This window comes from Scleropages formosus, chromosome 3 (genome assembly GCF_900964775.1).
Source record: "Scleropages formosus chromosome 3, fSclFor1.1, whole genome shotgun sequence".
NCBI lineage: Eukaryota > Metazoa > Chordata > Actinopteri > Osteoglossiformes > Osteoglossidae > Scleropages > Scleropages formosus.
In genome coordinates, this window is record NC_041808.1 from 19,819,149 (window position 1) to 19,837,951 (window position 18,803).

Sequence of the window (18,803 nt, forward strand, 5' to 3'; positions counted from 1 at the left end):
ATGTAAGTTTGTGTAAAGACAACATGTGGTCTAGAGAAGAGATCCCACTGACTTCCCTTCGGCATGTTGCATTTCCACTTTTCTCTGTACAAGTGGTTCCACTCCAACTACTTTCCGATGCTTCAGGAACCACTGTGGTGAAGTCAGAAAGGAGCCACTGATGCATAAGATGCTCCGTTTTGTCATTTAGATGGAAACACATGAATTTGTATCTTGAAGTTGGATAAAACTGAAAAATCTGAGCTGAAAACGATTCCAAGATACAACTTATTCCTTATATAAGTTGGGGTTATTATGTGAAAATCTCCTTTCTATACACAATCCTTAGTATAAGGTGGCAATGTACCCGCCACACTATTGCACTCTTGTCTTTCCGGAGGAAAGTGTGACTAATAACTTTTAAATCCTCTTGTTTTAGAGACTTTTCAGACTGCAGTCCAGCTCAACTTTCCTCCTTTGTCTGGTTACTTAAGTAAAGTTAATCCCCCTTCATTGGAACATTTGATAATTTACTGTTTATCAGAGACCATGAAGCACCACACAGGGTTGCCAAAGGAAAAATAAAGTCACTTTTGTGTCAGTTTTAGTGAAGCCATCAGCAGAAATTTTTGAATGTGTAATTAAGTAACCTTGGTCAGTCCAGACGCAATAATCCATCAGTTATCCCCAGAAGCTACTTACACATATGTAACATGTTATTTTTAGTCTGTGCTCTCACGTGGGCGAAGTACCAACATTCACGTCATTGTTTTTTGTTCCTACATTATTCTGATTTAAGACATTTCTTTCTGAAATGAAATGTCTTGCCTGTAAGCATTAGCTATGAATTATTTCTCTGATCTTGTAAAATTGTATCCCCCAGCAGTGTTTCCTGTCTGTTTGTTTCTAATTTATTATTCTACTTGTAGTGTTTTGTGCTTTTTAGATTCTTATGCACTAAAGCTTGCCCCCTGCTGGATTGTGGAGCATGTAATGTTCCTCTCTTCTCAGATCACGATTCGGAGACTAAAAGAGTTCAAGATATGCTTTCAGGAATCGACAAACCGCAGGTCAGTACAAAAAAGTATGCTTTGATACAACAAATATAGATTTGAATGCGAAAACGCCTTAGTCCCCAGGTATTGGTAAGTGGATAGACTTCACTAATAGTTTGCCTTGCAGTTGGTTAGTTCTGTAGAAAAAGGTAAATCTGTATTTGTGTTTAAATTAAACATTAAAACAGTATGTGTTCCAAAGATCAACGTAAATTCCAAATATGTCCACATGAGGACCGTCTAAGATCAACAGACCTGCTCATCTCCCTGGAGTCGATAATGAAATATGAGTCATTACTTTGGATAAAAGCCTGTTGCAGGCCAATCAGATCATATAAATCAGCTGGGATGAAGGATGCTTTCTGTTCCTTGTCTATACATTGCTGAAGCTTTCATGCATGACACTTCTTCCCACCAAAACTGCTCCTTGTGCCCCAGTAATGGCCTGTCTTTCATTATATTAAATATCTAGGTCGGTCATCCTGTAAACTTCAGACACTAAAAAGCATCTGCACATCACCCTACATCTGATTGTTCCATCAGGCCTCCCTATCACTAATGCTCTAACTGAGCTGTGGGCTGTCCAGCTGGGGTGGGGTTATACAGTTTTATCTCATGTTGATGTTTCTCTTGCTGGTGAAACACTGGTGCCTTTCTAGCACATTCCTTGTTGGCCATGATGACTGCTTTGGGACACTCAGGACTGTGCAGTTGATTATTCAGTTAACAGCTTTCCACCTGAAGCTTGCTCGCTCGCTCGCTCACTCACTCACTCACTCACTCACTCACTCACTCTCAATAACTGCCTGTCCAGTGCTGGGTTGCAGTGGTCTGAAGCCTATCCCAGAAGCATAGGGAACTAGGCTAGACAGGGTACACCTTGAGTGGCATGCCTGTCCACTGCTGGATAGCCACAGTCCAGGTGATGTGATGCATCAGCCCAGGCTGTGGCATGATTGTGCCACCTCCACCCAAAGTACCTAGGGAAAATGATTTCCACCAATGTCCGCTGAAGTCTGTGCAAAGTCTCATGCAGCCTATAGGCCTTCCCTAGCAGGGGCACTTAGATCAGTCCCAGCTCTCTGTGGACCAGATGTGCCTATAGTTATTAGTATGAGTTCTTGTGCAAGGTCCCCTTTAATACACGTCACCTTAATCATTTTAGGTAGGAGGCTTGCCGGCTCTCTTGCCGGTGTTGTCAAAATGTCCTTGAGAAGTTAGGGTACACCTCTTTGTTTCAGGCTTCCTTGTGTTTTGCTCTGAAAAGCAAAATCCATTTCTCATCAACTGTGAGACCTTTAGTGTCTCCAAGAAATCATTAAACACAAGTTACAATAAAAATTCAGTGTAAATAAATATTGATTTGGTAAATAATGCAATTGGAAAAAGTTGTCCAGACATGTAGTATGAAGAAAAATGTTTGTATATTATTAAGATGTTATACATGTTTATGTCAATAAAGTACATTAATAGGGAAACAAATTCCATTTTCATACCCCACAGACAGTCTGACATTAAGTACTGCTGGAAATGCATGACCAGAAGGTTGCCGGTTCCATGCTAATCAAAACCCTGTAACATACATAGTCCGCGTTAGAGGAATTTGACTGTTAAGCACCTGGATAATGCAGATGTGATTAAAGCGGTTGGTTTCTACACTGTTTTTGTTGAAGGTGTCCAGTGTTCAGGCACGTACAGCCCGGCTGACTTGGGCCCCGCCCATAGGTCTCGTGAACCGCGACAGGAACACCAACGGCCTGCCGTTCACTTGTATCTATGAAGTGTCGCTGTCTGACAAGGGCCGCGATGGGAAGTACCGCCTTGTCTACTGGTGAGCTGCACTCACTCAGTGCCCGTTTTATCCCAGGCACATCTGCAAGGATAGTTTAAATAAATGTGTGAATCAGGCTGCACTCATTTCATGATTGTACAAGCCCAGTTTGTTCCCTAGCCAGCATTTTTTTCTTTTCTTTATTTTTTTTTTTTAACAAAAGTTCATCATTTTGTGTTCTTGTTGTAGAGCCCTATACATTTTTCTATAATACCTAAAGCTGAGTACTCCGTGCAAGGATGTTACAGAAGGTCTTTTGTGAGACTTGAACAATTTTGGAGCCTCAATATTAACAATTGAAATATCAGAAGGTCTTTTCCTTCCTAAAAAAAAATGAGTCCCTTTTTAATCCTTACCAGTCTTTCCAATCTTTAACTTATTTTTGTCCTAGTGGAGATGAACTAGAGTGTAACCTGAGTGACCTAAGACCAGCAACAGACTATCATGTGAGGTAAGAGACTCTTCGGATTGACCTTTATTTTTTTCAGTCATGTATTTTTATGGAATGTCATCTGGGTTCCCACATCTCAGATGGTATGCACACCCGGTAACTTAAAGTAAACCAAAGACATCTGCAGAACCTGCAGCCCAAAGATAGTGTTTTTCTTTAGGAACTCCAGTCAAAAGAAAGTAATCCATCTGTGCGAAACAGTGGAGCAGAGAACCTTATCTCTACAGAGGACAGCAGACCAAATCAATACTTGTCAGTACACCAAAGAAAGTTGTCCCTGTAAGGAGTCTCAGACCAAAGGATGCCATCTTCAGGAATGAAGAGACCACTCTTTATCATACTTGCTGTCCTCTTCTTCCTTTCAGTGTTTTGTTGTATCTTGCAGAGTAAATGCCATGTGCAACACCGTGAGGGGGTCTTGCTCCGAACCAGGGTCCTTCAGCACCCTTAGCAGTGTGCCAGATTGCCCCTTACCACCAAAACTTTCTCACAGAACCAAGAGCAGCCTCACACTGCAATGGAAGGTATGGCCACAGACCCACAAAAAGCCAGCAGTCAAGTTAAATGGTATTTTGTTTGAAAATTCTCTTTTTCTTGTTTCAGCCTCCAGTAGACAATGGATCTAAAATCACCAACTACCTGTTAGAGTGGGATGAGGTAATTCCTTCTCATAAGTTTCTGTTTTATGTTATGCTTGGTGCGTTTGCTCATAACTTTTGGGCTATCTTTGCTTAGTCCAAAACATCCAATTTATTTTCTTAAATTAAATCGTTAATACTTGTACTGTATAGTATTGGCTCTGTTGGACAATAATATTTCTTTTACATTTTAAATCATTTTCATGATTCTACCAAACAGCGCAGTGGGTTGGACCGCAGTCCTGCTCTCCCGTGGGTCTGGGGTTCGAGTCCCGCTTGGGGTGCCTTGCGACGGACTGGCGTCCCGTCCTGGGTGTGTCCCCTCCCCCTCTGGCCTTACGCCCTGTGTTACCGGGTAGGCTCCGGTTCCCCGTGACCCCGTATGGGACAAGCGGTTCTGAAAGTGTGTGTGTGTGTGTGTGTGTTATTAGAAAGGAGAAGATATATATTTTTTTATTTTATATTTATTTCTTAAATAAAATATATAGCATATTTGTTTATATATTTATATATATTATATATAAACAAAAGTTTAACTATAACTGCCTACTTATTTCCAGTTCTCACTTGCCCTATTACTTTGACATCAGGGTTTACAAATGTCTCCCCCTTCAGCAAGTCTGGATTTTGCTTTTAAATACATCACACGATATGAAGCTTTCATGTTTTCACTCTCTGTCACAATGCACGTTATTTTCTGGGAGTTTCGGAAATCTTTACATGTATTATTGAAAAATTCTTTAGCCTTTCCCTGATATTTTTTGTATCAAAGTATTGTTTCAGGTTAAACGGTTTCATAATCTAAATTGTGATTGTAACAAATAAACAAAGGGTGTTTTATCACCAGGTAATAAATCCAAATTTAAGATAATCATATTTGTGGATTATTTTTTTACTTTGCAGTTGACCCGTTTAATAAAATTAGATGGTTCACACTTTATTTTGCCGTTACAGATGTCTGATGCATATATATCGCAGCATTCTTTTCCAGTTATTACTAAAATTTTCATTTCTTTATTTTGTTGTTTTAGTCATCCCATTTGTAGCCAAAAATCCATATTAATGGGTATAAGAATCACAAAAGAGAGAAATGTAAATTAATGGACTACACTTCAGGATTCACTAGTAACCAACAACATCGCTTTGCTTGTCTGCTGTAAAGGCAAATGTATTTTCTGTGCACGTTCAAAATATAAACCCAAGGAGAATTCATCACGTAATGACCTTTTAGCTGTGATTTTAGCAGCGACACCAAGTGTGCCCTTTAAGACAACCTGTATTTGTTGTGAGTGTCACCCAAGGTTTATACATCTCTCCTTCTGCATTTAGTGTAAACAAATCCTACAGTGTCAATATACAAAATATAATAATTCACTTATACTCCATAATCATGTGTTAAATTTTGATTCATTTTCATTTGCAGTTAAACTATGAAATAATTCCACCATGTACCCCCTGAAAATGTTTTATGTATCCCACTTCAGAAACACTGCTTCAAGGGAATTGCACTTCACCTGAGCTGCCTGCCAAAACATACACCTGTATAAATGGACAGAAATGAACTACTTAATGCAATGTTGGCTGCTTCAGCATCTGCTGAATGTCAAATAAGTTTGCTGTGATTTGGTAACCTCTATGTAACTAAGAATGTCTCCCAATAACCGCCATGGCTCCATCATTCACCTAAAAAGCTAAAACATTAAAGCTACTTACTGCCATCAACTTTGTTGTTGCACTGTGTATATTGGGAAGCTGGTTTGTCACTCCAACCCCTGTAACTATCATCTTTGTTTTTCTAGGGAAAGAAGAACAATGTTTTCAGAGAATGTTATTTTGGAAGCCAAAGGCATTATAAACTGACAAGACTGTGCCCTGCCTTTGGATACACATTTCGACTGGCAGCAAGAAATGACATTGGCACCAGGTATGAAAACCACACAACCCCCTAGCTAGGATTATTGCAGTATCTCCCCTCACCCTTAACTATTCCACATTGTCAAAGACATCTGTTCTGTCTCCATTAGAAAGCATCAGCAATACAGTGGACTCACAACTTACCGCGCTGTTAAAGAATGAGATGTTGCTTAAAATGTAGAAATTGCAAGTAATGGTTCACCTGTATATGATATGGGTCCCATAAGCTTGACTTCATACAAAAATGGAATAGTAAATGTAACAAACAGTAATTCACTTTTTGATAATCCTTCTCTCTAGCCTATCCTGGCGGCATATAATGCAAGGCTGGGTAAACTTTGAGATAAGATGCCAGTCTGTCGCAGATCATTCTCTCTCATACCCACACACAGTTGCTCATACATATACAAACTATAAGCAATTTAGAGTCACCAATCCATTTGAGTCATATGTATTTGGACTGTGGAAGAAAACTAAGGAAACATGCACACAAACATGGTGCGAGCATGCAGATTATACACAGATTGACCTGAATTTGAACCTACATCTGAACATGCCAGAGGGTTTGGCATATAAAGGTAAGACCACATAAATCACATCTGCAATAGTAGCAACTGTGTTTTTATATCTTTACAGTTCGGCACAGGGATGCCTGTATCACCTAAAAATAAACAGGCATTCATGTCTGAGGAATTTCTGTCAGTATGGGTGTCAGATGCACAAAAGCCATACGACCTGAAGCTGCCAGTAATGTTTGATTTTGTCTACTTATGTTCAGCTCTGTTGACTTTAGTTGAATGCATTAATTTCATCAGCTTTTGCACCAGCAAGCGTTCATTTGCTGCTCAAATAAGATGCAATATCCAGTTGTGCTGTATAGCAGAAGTGAAGGATTTTAAATCAGAATCTTGTTCGAGTCAGGATCTTGTTCAGTAAGAATCCACCTCCTCCCCGAGAGGCAGTGTCCAAGACGTGCTTTAGCCAAGGCTAAATGCTAACGACAAATGTAATGTTTGTTATAATTTGATCTGTTCATACAAAAACTACATCTTCTCTTTTCATTCACATCAATAGTGAAAAATCAATTTAAGTATTTACACTTATTTAGCCCTATGACTGTGTGGTGTCTTGGACTTTATAGGTTTCCTATGAATATTTGTCTCTTTCCATAAACAGACTGTTTTGTGCTCTTAAATGTGTATTGGAAAGAAATCGTGGTTTAAAGTCTTATCTTTCCTCGTATGTATGTTAACAAAATGTTTGAAATGTATTAATCTTGTTTTAGTTTGATTAAACAGGACAAAATTAGTACCGTAGTCTTCACGAGATTATTGCAGTGCAGTTACTATTCCTGGGTCATAGAAATAATTGTAATTATTGTTTCTTTTGTCATTAAAGTTCTTCCATCTTCAAAGTCTGTTGTTGAAAGACTTGAAAACAAAGAAACACTTGACTTTGGATTATTTGTTGAAACTTGAAAGGAACTGAACAGATGGGTGTTACTTTTACATGACCAGTTCAGGATGAGCTGAACTGTTCTATGATAGCTGTGATTGTTCTTATCCCCGAACCCTTCAGTGGTTTCAGCCCAGAGGTGGTCTTCTACACGACGGGAAATCTCCCCCAGCTGCCTCTACCGCCGCGGCTGGTTCGAGCTGGTATCACCTGGATCACACTGGAGTGGACCCGACCTGACGGCTGCACGGCAGAAGAGATTATCACTTACACCTTAGAGATACAGGAGGAGAACAATGTGAGATGATGGTTTAGCGCTACCATATTACTGGAAACTGTAGTAAGCCTGTAGTTAGCCCTTCTCTTCACTAAATACATGGTGACAATGTCTGATCGTGGTTCAAATCTGAACTGTCCTGTGATTTCCCACAGGGTCACTTGTACTAACACCCCATTTAATGTTCTAGAGTTGTTCCAGTTGTCCTGTTGGCAATGTAGTAACTAGTAGCCCTGCTGTTTACTGCTCCTCAATTACAAACACCCTCTTAATCACCCACTAGCTATGCTATACACTAGTACAAACACAGTAGTTACAGTATACAACATAAGCGAGTACACCCCTGTGCAATATCACCTAAATGTCAAATGATTCAAAATTGTATCACCTTACAGTAGTTGCATTACTTCTAAATTGAACAGTAGGGTATTTGCTCTTATGTAAAATTAAAAACTAACAGATTAGATTTACTATATTAAAAATAGAGGCCCAACCAATAGGAACTTAATGCAACAAAAGTCAGTACACCTTTCATTAGTGAGATTAAAAAATCTTATCTTTTCAATACTTTGTATGTCCACCTTTATTTTTAATGACACTCAATTCTCCTTTCCTTTGAACACTAGAACTTTCTCAATTTTGGACCCATGTATAATACAGTGCACATCTATTGTATACTGTATTAATATTGCGGGGTGCTGCGCTCTGGGTTCGGATGGAGCAAAAAAGGACGCGCAGGCAGCGTTCATTAGGAACATTTATTAAACCCACGGCAACATGGGTCGTTACATTGCCCCCGTCAAAAAAAAAAAAAGGCTGTGTCCCTGTTGCTACCTGCCCCAAAAATGTCCCCACTGTCCGGCGCTGTCTCAAGTGTGTCTCTGGTGGGAAGTACAGGTCCCAGATGCTCAGCGCAGGTTGTTGGGGTGTTGAAGTGGACCGCCATGGTGGCACACCCAGGGGCCAAGGCAGCAATCGCCATCCCCATCCCTTGTCTGCCCGGCCTCGGTCCCAGCACAGCTGTTTTACACACCCATAGCCAGGCTTGGTGGCGCCTACATGATTTTCGCTAAATGCCTTTTGCTCCCCGTAGCTGGCCGGCTTTCATGGGACCATCAGGTTGACTCTCCACAGCCACTCCATGTTGTCCCAGCTCCACCGGCAGTGGTGAACACCCCTCTTGCGTGCACTTCCCATCGCTCGGTCATCTTTCGGCAGAGGACCCGGGCAGGCCAGTCTGCTCGTCGCTCATGCATCTGCTGCTTTGCTGCACGCAGATTCTGCCATGATGCTCGTGAGCTGGACTGCTTCTTGTTGTGCAGCACTCCTATTTTTGCGGCGTTATAAATTGCTCCACCACGTCGCCCTTTTTTCTGAAAGCTCGTCGGGGCTTCAGGCAGGCTGAGTGTTTTCTTCATGAAAGGGGCAATATTTTCGTATGTGGGCGAATTCGCGTTTGAGGGTTTCCCCACCTCGGCTATGAAGCCCTGCCTGTCCGTAGTTGAGGTACACTGTTCTGCGCCGTCCAGCACGTTGTCTGACCTCTTGGTGAAAGCATCAGTCTCCGGGGATGCAGGGGAACTTTCCCAAAACACTCGCTCTTGACCGTGGTTCGCTGCCTCCACTTGCCGCTTTCTCTCTGGGTGCAGGGAGACCCCACTCAACCTGCTCACCCCTCTTCAGCAGGACCTTGCAGCTCGTCTTCACCAGGGTGCGCACTTCCCTGCGGTCCCCTTGGACACCCGTTCTCTGTGACAGCTCTTCCGACTCAATCTCCACCGTCAGGCTGCTCCTTTGCCGGTCGCTGTTCTTCTACCCCGCTACCTTCTTTCTTCACGCCAGTCCCTGCTTCTTCGTCTTTGGTGTTCCACAGCTCCTGAATCCAGCTTCTCATCGTCCTGCCCCCTCCCACATCTGACACCAGTGTGGCATGCTGTACTCTGGGTTAGGATGGGGTGAAGAAGGACACACAGGCAGTATTCGTTAGGAACATTTATTTGAACACTGACACCCAAACATATAATGCTCTTGTTCCGAGGACCACTTTTCCTCAACGACCGACACCCCAAATGAGCCTGCTTAGCACCCCTCAGGCTTCCTCCTTTTTCTTCTCCTCTGGCAGACGCAATCACCCCCTTATGTTCCCTGTACGTCACCCAAATTCAACCAATTACAATGGATGCATTCTCCCACTCAGACTCTTGGCAACGTAGGTCATTACAATGTGGTTATTAACACTGAATTTCTAACATAGTTTGTCGTTCTTTTCCACATGTCATCCCAAAGTTTTAACAGTGGAAGTTTTGTCTTTTGCAGGGAGCTGAATTTCATCCAAAGTACACTGGAGAAAACTTGACATGTACTGTAGACGGCCTGAAGAGGAGCACACAGTATAAGTTCAGGGTCAGTATGAATCTCAATTAAGCTTCTGTTTATTCAATACTTTGCTTTATGTTTACACTGCACACATTTAGGTGAACTGCAAGCCCACGCACCTACCTACCATGACTGGCGTCATAACCGAGGCAGGCCATTGTGGGGTGATTTGCTTCACTAGCCCTGTCCTTGAAATCACTAATGAAAGGCAGGGTCCTCCTTCCCATAGAGTCATGTTGACATAAAGGCAGTTCAGCCCACCATTCAGGCATTAGGGTTAGGACCATCAGCTGTTCCCTCGCTAAGTGCACAGTAGAGGTGGGGGGGGGCATCAGCATCTGTCTGTTTTTCTCTTTAATAGCTTTCCCCGGATGCTGTTGTCCTCAAGAGCATTTTTCATTAGGGCATTCTATGTACGTCCCAACCAAAGGCTGTCTTTCGGTTAAAAAGCAACCTTCCTGTGCAACGCTTCGAGCAAAGAGATTTTGTTAATTTAAGTTTCTGAATTAAGGTGTGCATTAGAGCTTTTCGAATAGGTAATTGAAGCTTTTAAATTTGAAGGGAGGAGAAAAACAAATCTTTTATGACTTAGTCATTTGAGTTTTCCCAGTTGGTGTTGCCAAAGCTTCTGCTTAGAAAAGCTTAAAGCTCCCCACAGGTTGTCAGAATGAGCCAGATACACAAAGGCACTCTTTTGTTTTTGTTTTCATTAAGAACATGCTGGATTTACTAAGGCCTGCACCTGGGCACTTGATTCTTCCATCTTCTAATTTTTTTTTTTCCCCCACCATGGTTCACAAGGTTCACCATGTTGTCAGTCGGTCCTTGTGGGCCTCTATGGTTCATGTATTTTGTCTCTCTCCTCCTGGTTTTGCAGCTCATTGCCTCCAATATGGAGGGTAGGAGCAGCCCCAGCGAGGTCCTTGTGTGCAACACAAGTCCAGACAAGCCAGGCACCCCTTCCAAACCCTGTGTTAAGGGGGCGGTCACACCCTACGGCTTCTGTGTCAGATGGGGTACGAATGATAGTTTGATCTGAAAAACAAATAACAAAAATGTTCAGCCCCCTCGAATGAGGAAAACAGTACATTCAGTACCAAAATGTGTACAAATTTGACTTGTAAATTCTAGCGTGAGAAGTTTATAAAATACAGATTCAGAAATGTATTAATGTGGAGACATTAACTGAGACATTGATAGGCAAGGAGATGTATAGAGAATATTCCAGTGAAAGTGTATTGCATGCATGAGCCAGTACCAGTAGGAGAACTTGCATCGTTTTTGTAGCTAAAATTGGAGAGCTGTGAAAATAGCGCCATCTCAAATTTCTTGCCCCAGGGAAATACTGAAATAAACCTTAATGGGGCATGAGACATGAGATGCTGCGTTTATCAGGCTCTGGCTAGGGGCATAAAGCAGACATTTTTTTTTCCTGATTATTTTCGTCATGATGTCATAATTTCATCATGATACTTTTGCTGTTCTTAATGCAGTTACAAATTCACCCTCTCATGCATTTGTTGCAGACCCTCCTCAAGACAATGGTGGATCTGAGATTTTGACATATCTCTTGGAAATTTCTGAAGGAAACTCTGATGGTGCGTCCCTAGAGTCAATGTGTGTTAGTTGACTCAGGTTCAGAAACATGACCAATGTAAGGCAAGTTAATTGTACAGTAAATAGAAAGCTTAAAACTCGGGTGGTCTCTTTCGGCAGTGAACCAGTGGGATGTGGCATACAGTGGACCTGCCACAGAGTGGGAATGCCAGCATTTGAAACCTGCCACTTTGTACCGACTGCGAATTTGCAGCATCAGCACAGGAGGCCACAGCCAGGTACAGCTCCAGGGCCAGGTGGAGGGAAATGGACACTAGGAGGAATAGCAGTCGTGCTGTTGAAGAGATGGCTTATTGGTTGCAGGTTTAAATTCTTGTACTGCTGTGTTCTACCTTGCAGAAATGTGCTTTAATCTGCTGTGCTTCAGTAATAATAATAATAATAAGCTGTGTAAATGAATGCATAAATTATATTCATGTCTCTTGACTTGCATGTATGTGATACAAGTTGCAGGAATCATGAATGCATCATGTTTTCACAGTGCTCTGAAAGCCTTCTGGTCCGTACTCTGAGTGTGGCTCCAGGTCCATGCCAGCCCCCGAGGATCATGGGTAAAGCCAAGCACAAGGAAGTCAGTTTACAGTGGGGTAAGTTGATTCTGATGCTGTTTTTTGCTTTACCTTTGTAAAGTCCTTTCCAGATTGTTTGTTTAGGTAAGCTTTTTGAAACCATTCCCAGAAAATGGATTCACTGTATAGTTTTATGATACTACGCATTGATTGACTATTTCATGGGTGTATTATTGTTTTTCCGTTTAGATAAGTCCCACATTAAAAAAGCTTATTTAATGCTATTGTTTTACGTATTCCGAAGTATTGAATCTGTGTGACTCAAACAACAGCTTCTGTATGAGAACAACTTGGTTACAAGTAAGGGCTGGCATAACTTAGTCTTCAGAGTCTAGTGGGTTGAACTGCCACCTTGGGATTCAGAGGTCACACACTTGAATATCACCTCCTCCTGTAACACTCTTGCACCTATTTATCCTAAGTTGCTTCAGTAAAAGTTACACTGCTGTATGTTATTGAGCCAAGTTCAATGCATAGTGACCACTTGCATGGTAATGGAGGAATGAGAGTCAGTTATCAGTGCTGCCTTCTGTGTATTTCTGGGGGGTACAAACGGGGAGAAACATACGGACACTATAAACCCTGCAATGGAATCAAACCTCATGCCCAACAAGCAGCTCTGGAGCTGAGAGACGCTGACTTTGTCTGCTGTGCCACCATGTCCCATACTCTGCCCTTTAAATGGGTAAACATTGTAAATTACTCTGAAGAAAATTGTCACAGTATTTACCTTTACATTTATTCATTTATCACTCCTCCACCCCTTGGGTGACTAAAAAGGTCTTGGCCTAGTGTGTATTGACATAGATGGACCGAAGATGTCCTTTATTTCCTCTATGGGTGCTGCATGCAGTCAGTCACTGTGGTTTTTGAAACAAATCCACACAGCATGATCAGAGAAGAGGGTTGGTGTAAGGAAAGGTGAAATTGACAGTGACCTCAGGAACTGGTTGGAGTAAATATCACTTTGCCAGAAATTAAGATTTGTACCTTTTACTCAGATATTCTGTATGATTCAGTCTTTAGCATTTTTTTTTGGTATTCAATACTTTTCTCACTTGAGGGAGATATCTGCAGATATCCTAAATGGACTGCTGTTGTGGTCTTCAATGGCTCTTAACCAGGTCTCTCCTTGACATTTAATTAAATTGGGATCTGTGAATGGATATCAGAAGGGATAGTGGAAAAACACAGTAGTTGCAGATAAGCTTTGAGCATCTCAGAAATAATGTTTGTATATCTAGTTATCATTTCTCTCTAAATATGTTTTATTGTCACCCCAAAAAAAGACAAGAGGCTATCCTCATGAGTGTATTGTATTGGAAAAACAATTAACTTCTCTGGACCTTTCCAGGGATATGCTGTCAGTATTATATACCATGTTAACAAGAATAGTGCCTGTTTTTAAGGCGCATTGAGGTGCATAACCTTCTTCGTCTTCATTCTGCCTGTGTCAGAGTTTTCCTTTTCTGTGCTTAGTATTCAACAACAAAACTTTTCATTTGTAAAATGTACATTACTCCAGTAAAGGGCAGCAGGTACCTTCGTACATACTTAAAGCTGCCATCTTTGCTTCCAGTGGTTGCATGTTCAAGTTCTACCTACTACAGTAGTACCACTGAGTAACACAGGTACCCAAAACTTGGTTCAGTAAAAATTATCCAGATTTTCAAAAGTTGCTTAGTGCTACCTTGTTTCAAAACTGAGATCTTTTGCCCTTGTATGTTTGTGTATCTGAACATGTATGAATTTTCTTGGTATACTGTTTCTGCCTATGTGTTCTTATCCAATTTTGTGTTTTTAAAAAAAAAAAAAAAACCCAAAATGCACTGTCTCTGTCAATGGATCACCTCTGGAGCAGCAAATGTTATTACATGCTTTGTGTCCGGCAACATGAGACAGGCAGCCAGGACATTACAAGGAATCCTGTTTGAGCAAAACCTGATACTAGCAATTTCTGTTTTTTGTTGCAGCAAAATAATTTCGCAACCGAAGCATGCATTTCATTTCACCCCAGACAAACTTTTTTTTTTTTTTTTTTTTTGGTCATGATTAGTTTTTTGACTGGAATGACTCATCAGCAGTGAAATAGCTCCAAGTCCTTAGAGACATAGCATACTCCATGCGCTCCTCAAAGAGTGGCTTCTGTCTTATGACACTAACAGTGGAAACAGTGGTGAGCGATGAGACAAACACCATAGCTGCAATTTTTACCACGGTTCTTTACTGTCAGCCTGATGCTTGGGGGGGTCGGGGGGGTCACAGGTGTACTGGTCAGGGTTCAACTGGATGTGTGCTGTCAGCAAAGTCCCCATTGCAACAACCCCATCCATCATTAAGGCCAGTTGTTAACATTGTTTGCGGTCACACCCATATTCCTCCCTTCACCTCGGTTGCTCTTTCCTTTCTCCCAGACTGTCCTACTTTTGAGGGGGCATGTGAGGTGACAGAATACAACCTGGAGATGAGTTCTGTGGACACTGAGCCTGCTGAAGTGTACAGTGGGCCTGCCCTGGAGTGCACCGTGGGAAGCCTGCTCCCTGGCGCTACCTACAGCTTTCGTGTGCGTGCTGCCAATGAGGCTGGGGTACGTTGCCTTGAACTACTAAAAGCTTTGTCATGGGAAAAGAGGCTTTATTAATTATGTGCAATAGTGTGGTCATGGTTGGTTGGGGATCACTGAGATAGCATGGAGGCTCATGGGAACTGGAGACTGTCAAATTAATGTCCTGGTTTCGAAAGTTAATCTACACATGACTGCAGCTCAGGTAACCACACATTGGAATGACCTGACAGTCCAGTGCATTAGCAATATTTTTTAAAATGTATTTTCCATAATTTAAAAAAAAAAAAAAATCAGAGAAAAAAATCTCTGTGTTGGTGAAAAACTTTTGCTTTCACTGAGTTGTACGTTGCTTTGAATAAAAGCATCTAAATCTAAATGAATAAATGCAAATGTCGTTGTCAATGTATGTTTGTTTATTCATTTAGCAGATGCTTTTCTCTAAAGCAATCTCCAACAAACACTATGTAGTGTTATCAGCCCACATATATAAAGTGATTTCACACATACAACTGTCAATACAGCGCAAAAGTTTTTTTTTTTTTTTTTTTTTTTTGTTATTATTATTTAAAAGAAATGCTGAATTGAAAGTAGTTCTTGTAGTCTTGGCACCAGCCTCCTACCTCTTAAGATCACTGGTAATTTTGTTCCCTAGTGGTAGGACATTGGGCAAATTGAAGCACATTTTATTTGAAAGTTTATTTAAATATTGTCACGACCACGCACGCACCGCAACCAGCAGCACCTGACTTCGATTAAGTACCTGTCAGTAATCTGAGCATTCATCTATAAAAACCATTCCCGGCTCCTTCCCCGTTGCAGAATCTCTTAGTAGACAACCATCCCTCCGGCACTCAACTCTTCCTTGGCACCTTTCCCGTCCTCCTCAGAGTTCCCTGCTCCTTGTTCCCTCACCCGTCTCTTTGTCCTTGTTCCTGTTTCCCATGGCATTGAACCTCGCCTCGCATCATCAACCACATCTTGGAATTCTCTCCTCTGACCCAGTTGGCACCTTGGATTGAACCACGCTTATCTCCAACTGAGAGTATTGCCGTGTCTTGAATATCTTTATCCGCAATCATCCTGCAATTAGGTCCACACCTGGGTCTCCACTCTGCTCAGAGCGACAAATATGTCACGTTACTTGTGAGCATGCAGCCCTTAGTACACAACACAAAAATATTTAATTTGTTAATTGTCAGATGTCAAATGATGTCAGATATTTTTGAAAATCACAATTATGATACATTGGAATGATGTCATTAGCCCGGTTAGTCCAGTCATGTGAAGATGAACAGAATTTCACATTTCTCCTTATTTTTTCCTATTTAAAATGGTTTCATAAATACCAGAAAGGGCTTAAATGAGATCAGAAAAAATAAAAACTGGGCCTTGTGATACCTGTCCGTAATGTGTGGATTCTGAAAAGGCAACTGAGTGATATCTTGTTTTCTTCCAAGCCTGTCATTTTTGGATCCTCTGGGTTTTTGCTATTGTTGTGGAGTGTAATGACAGAGGCTTATGCTTGTTGTGGTTGATACCAAAGAGACTGAAGGTCCCCAGAGTTTGAGTGCAGCATTTTTTTATCTTTATGTTGGAGAGTGTGACAGAGATACCAGTTAGTCATGTGTTAGCCCAAACATCTACTGGCCTTGCAGTCCAGAGAAACATACAGCTGGGGGTTGACCGTAATTTATCAGACTGAGTAACCAAAATACAGAGACAGGATTACCTTTGGAGCAACAATAGAGTTATGCCTGTCTGAAAATGTGCGATTTTTGTCAGTTGTTCTTTAAAAAGCTCTTCATAATACATGCACTAAACCGCAGGGTAGAATTCAGTGGTCAAAATCTTCTGTCTTTATGGTATGGTCTTGAACAGTTAGTCTTTGAACGTCAGTCTTTGAGAATATATTACAAATAAACATGTTAAGTGCCTGTATGGAAATACTGTCACCTCCTAATTCTTTTCTTTTTTAAATTTCACTTAAAAAAAAAAATTTAATTTGTGTTTTTTAAAAATCCTTGAAAGTTTGTTTTTGTTCTCCCTGTCTCTGATATTATCCTGGGAAAAAAATTCTTCATTAATGCTGTCTGTTATGTAATCAAAATCTGTGTGACTGTTTGCTGCTGTTTGAAAAGTGTGTGTTCGTCCTTTACTTAAACAGCCATCAGTGAACAGTGGATGCAAACTTGACCCTCTGTCACAATAAAAAAAAACACTGGGAGGTAGTACCCTCTGTAATTAATGTGTGTGTTTATTTGAGATGTACATGGCTCAGCATCCTCTCCTCTTGTCTCTTACAGTATGGACCTTTCTCTCCAGCCACGGAAGTGACGACTGCCGCTGGACCACCAGGTCAGTGTGGGGCACCCATGCTGACCTTCATATCCAACTCCTGTGTTCTGGCAAGCTGGGAGGTAAGTGAAACGTGGAAAACGACAAAAAGCAAAGGTGTAACACATTGTTCTTAAAACATAAGAGCAGTCGGCAGAAGTAATATTGCCTTCACAATCACAAAAACGTCACAAACCTGATGGTACTCTCTTCAGTAATTTTCCTTTGCGGTATGAATTCAGTTGTAGATGAGATGTATGATTCCTCTCAGTATCCCTGCATTCTGGCAAGCTATGGTAGTTGATATTTACAATTGCAAAGATATGTCTGATCATACACATTTATAGGAATAATGGAGCTAATGGTGCCCTGTGATCACACCAGCATGCCAGTCTTGTTTAGCTGCACAGACTGGGCTGATTATTGCTGGTGCTCTGCTATCTCTCTCCCACATTCATGTCTCATTTATCAGGCGCTGCTGTCTAAGTGGTTGTGTAAGTGGATTTCAGTGGCCTGTAATGACACTGACATATTTTTAAAGGCAAGTCCTTGATCTTGTGATTAAACTTGGTTTTTTTTATTGTGATTGCATTCTGCTGGTGCTGCTGCGACCTAACTACATAATCCATGTCTCAAGGACATCATCTTTTCCTTTGTTCCTCAGGAAATAGATTTTGAATTGATTCAAGATTGTAAAATGTGACACGCCCCCCTTTTTTGCAAAGTCTTGTTTTTTTATGCATCTTGTGCAAGGTCCAAAAATAGCAGTTGTTGAAAACAAGTCATGAAACTTTATTGTTGTCCACAGAGTCCAGAGAACCTTGGAGTTGACATCTCTGAATATCGCTTGGAATGGAGCTGTGGAGAAGGCACCTTTGAGCTTGTCTACTGTGGGACAGACACCCAGTGCGAGATATCAAACCTGACTGCAGCGACGCATTACTGCTGTAGACTGCAGGTACCCACTGCAGAAATCACTGATTTACACTACAGGCGATTACTTAGTCTTACTACACACTACAAATTTCTGGGTTAGACTACACATAATTCCTGAAGTTAAGTACAGTTTACAAGACTCCACTAATTTCAGTTTAGAGCAGTAACTCACAAGAGAGCGCATAGTGTCAGAGATCAGAGTGACGTGAGGTCCTTATGTTTACACATAAGTAAATCTCATTTCTTTTTGTTTTTCTCATCTTCCATTTGTTCAGGTATTACTCATTGAGGACTTATGTAATGTAACAGAGCTAATAAAGATCATCGTTCATGGCTTCTTTAATATTTTCATCTTGGTTGAGATGTACGTACAGTACAGGGTTTTGTTGACAGGCGAAAGAATAATATAGACATTGTATTGGTGTTGGAAGTGGATTAGGACAATGGGTGCTAACTGGAGATTTTCAAGGGCAACATTGCCCAGCAAAATGTAATTTAGGTTCCTGACAGGCATTTGTCCTATTCTTCTAGGTGATGAATCTGTTTGTGTTCAGTTGTGTTCTATTATAGCAATCCACTTCTCAAACTGTGTGCAGAAATTAGCAATAACTAACATCTTACATAACTGTCCTTTAATGTTTACTGTTGATCTGCCATTCTTATTAGGTGCATTGCCTTCTGAAAAACACAGATTTTCAAACAGACATGTAAGGTGCGATGGTTCTTAATTTGCTGCCTACATCTGAGGTAATTTTTTAGGAAGGAGCAATGGGAGGGCCTAAAAAAGAGGAGTGTTTGGCACTTT

General features: G+C 41.2%; 1 protein-coding gene across 5 annotated transcripts in view; it reads left to right on the forward strand.

Annotated features, from left to right (window-relative positions):
- fndc3ba (fibronectin type III domain containing 3Ba) overlaps positions 1-18,803 on the forward strand; it is a 95,301-nt gene that overhangs the window by 61,964 nt on the left and 14,534 nt on the right. For all 5 annotated transcript variants that reach the window (XM_018753545.2, XM_029250191.1, XM_029250192.1 and 2 more), the window contains 15 exons: positions 991-1,049; positions 2,708-2,865; positions 3,257-3,316; positions 3,702-3,840; positions 3,920-3,973; positions 5,754-5,878; positions 7,447-7,621; positions 9,917-10,003; positions 10,854-10,992; positions 11,503-11,574; positions 11,693-11,811; positions 12,075-12,180; positions 14,577-14,749; positions 17,032-17,145; positions 17,871-18,020. In XM_018753545.2, the coding sequence (XP_018609061.1) occupies positions 991-1,049; positions 2,708-2,865; positions 3,257-3,316; positions 3,702-3,840; positions 3,920-3,973; positions 5,754-5,878; positions 7,447-7,621; positions 9,917-10,003; positions 10,854-10,992; positions 11,503-11,574; positions 11,693-11,811; positions 12,075-12,180; positions 14,577-14,749; positions 17,032-17,145; positions 17,871-18,020 (1,730 nt within the window). The remainder of the gene's footprint in view (positions 1-990; positions 1,050-2,707; positions 2,866-3,256; positions 3,317-3,701; positions 3,841-3,919; positions 3,974-5,753; positions 5,879-7,446; positions 7,622-9,916; positions 10,004-10,853; positions 10,993-11,502; positions 11,575-11,692; positions 11,812-12,074; positions 12,181-14,576; positions 14,750-17,031; positions 17,146-17,870; positions 18,021-18,803) is intronic.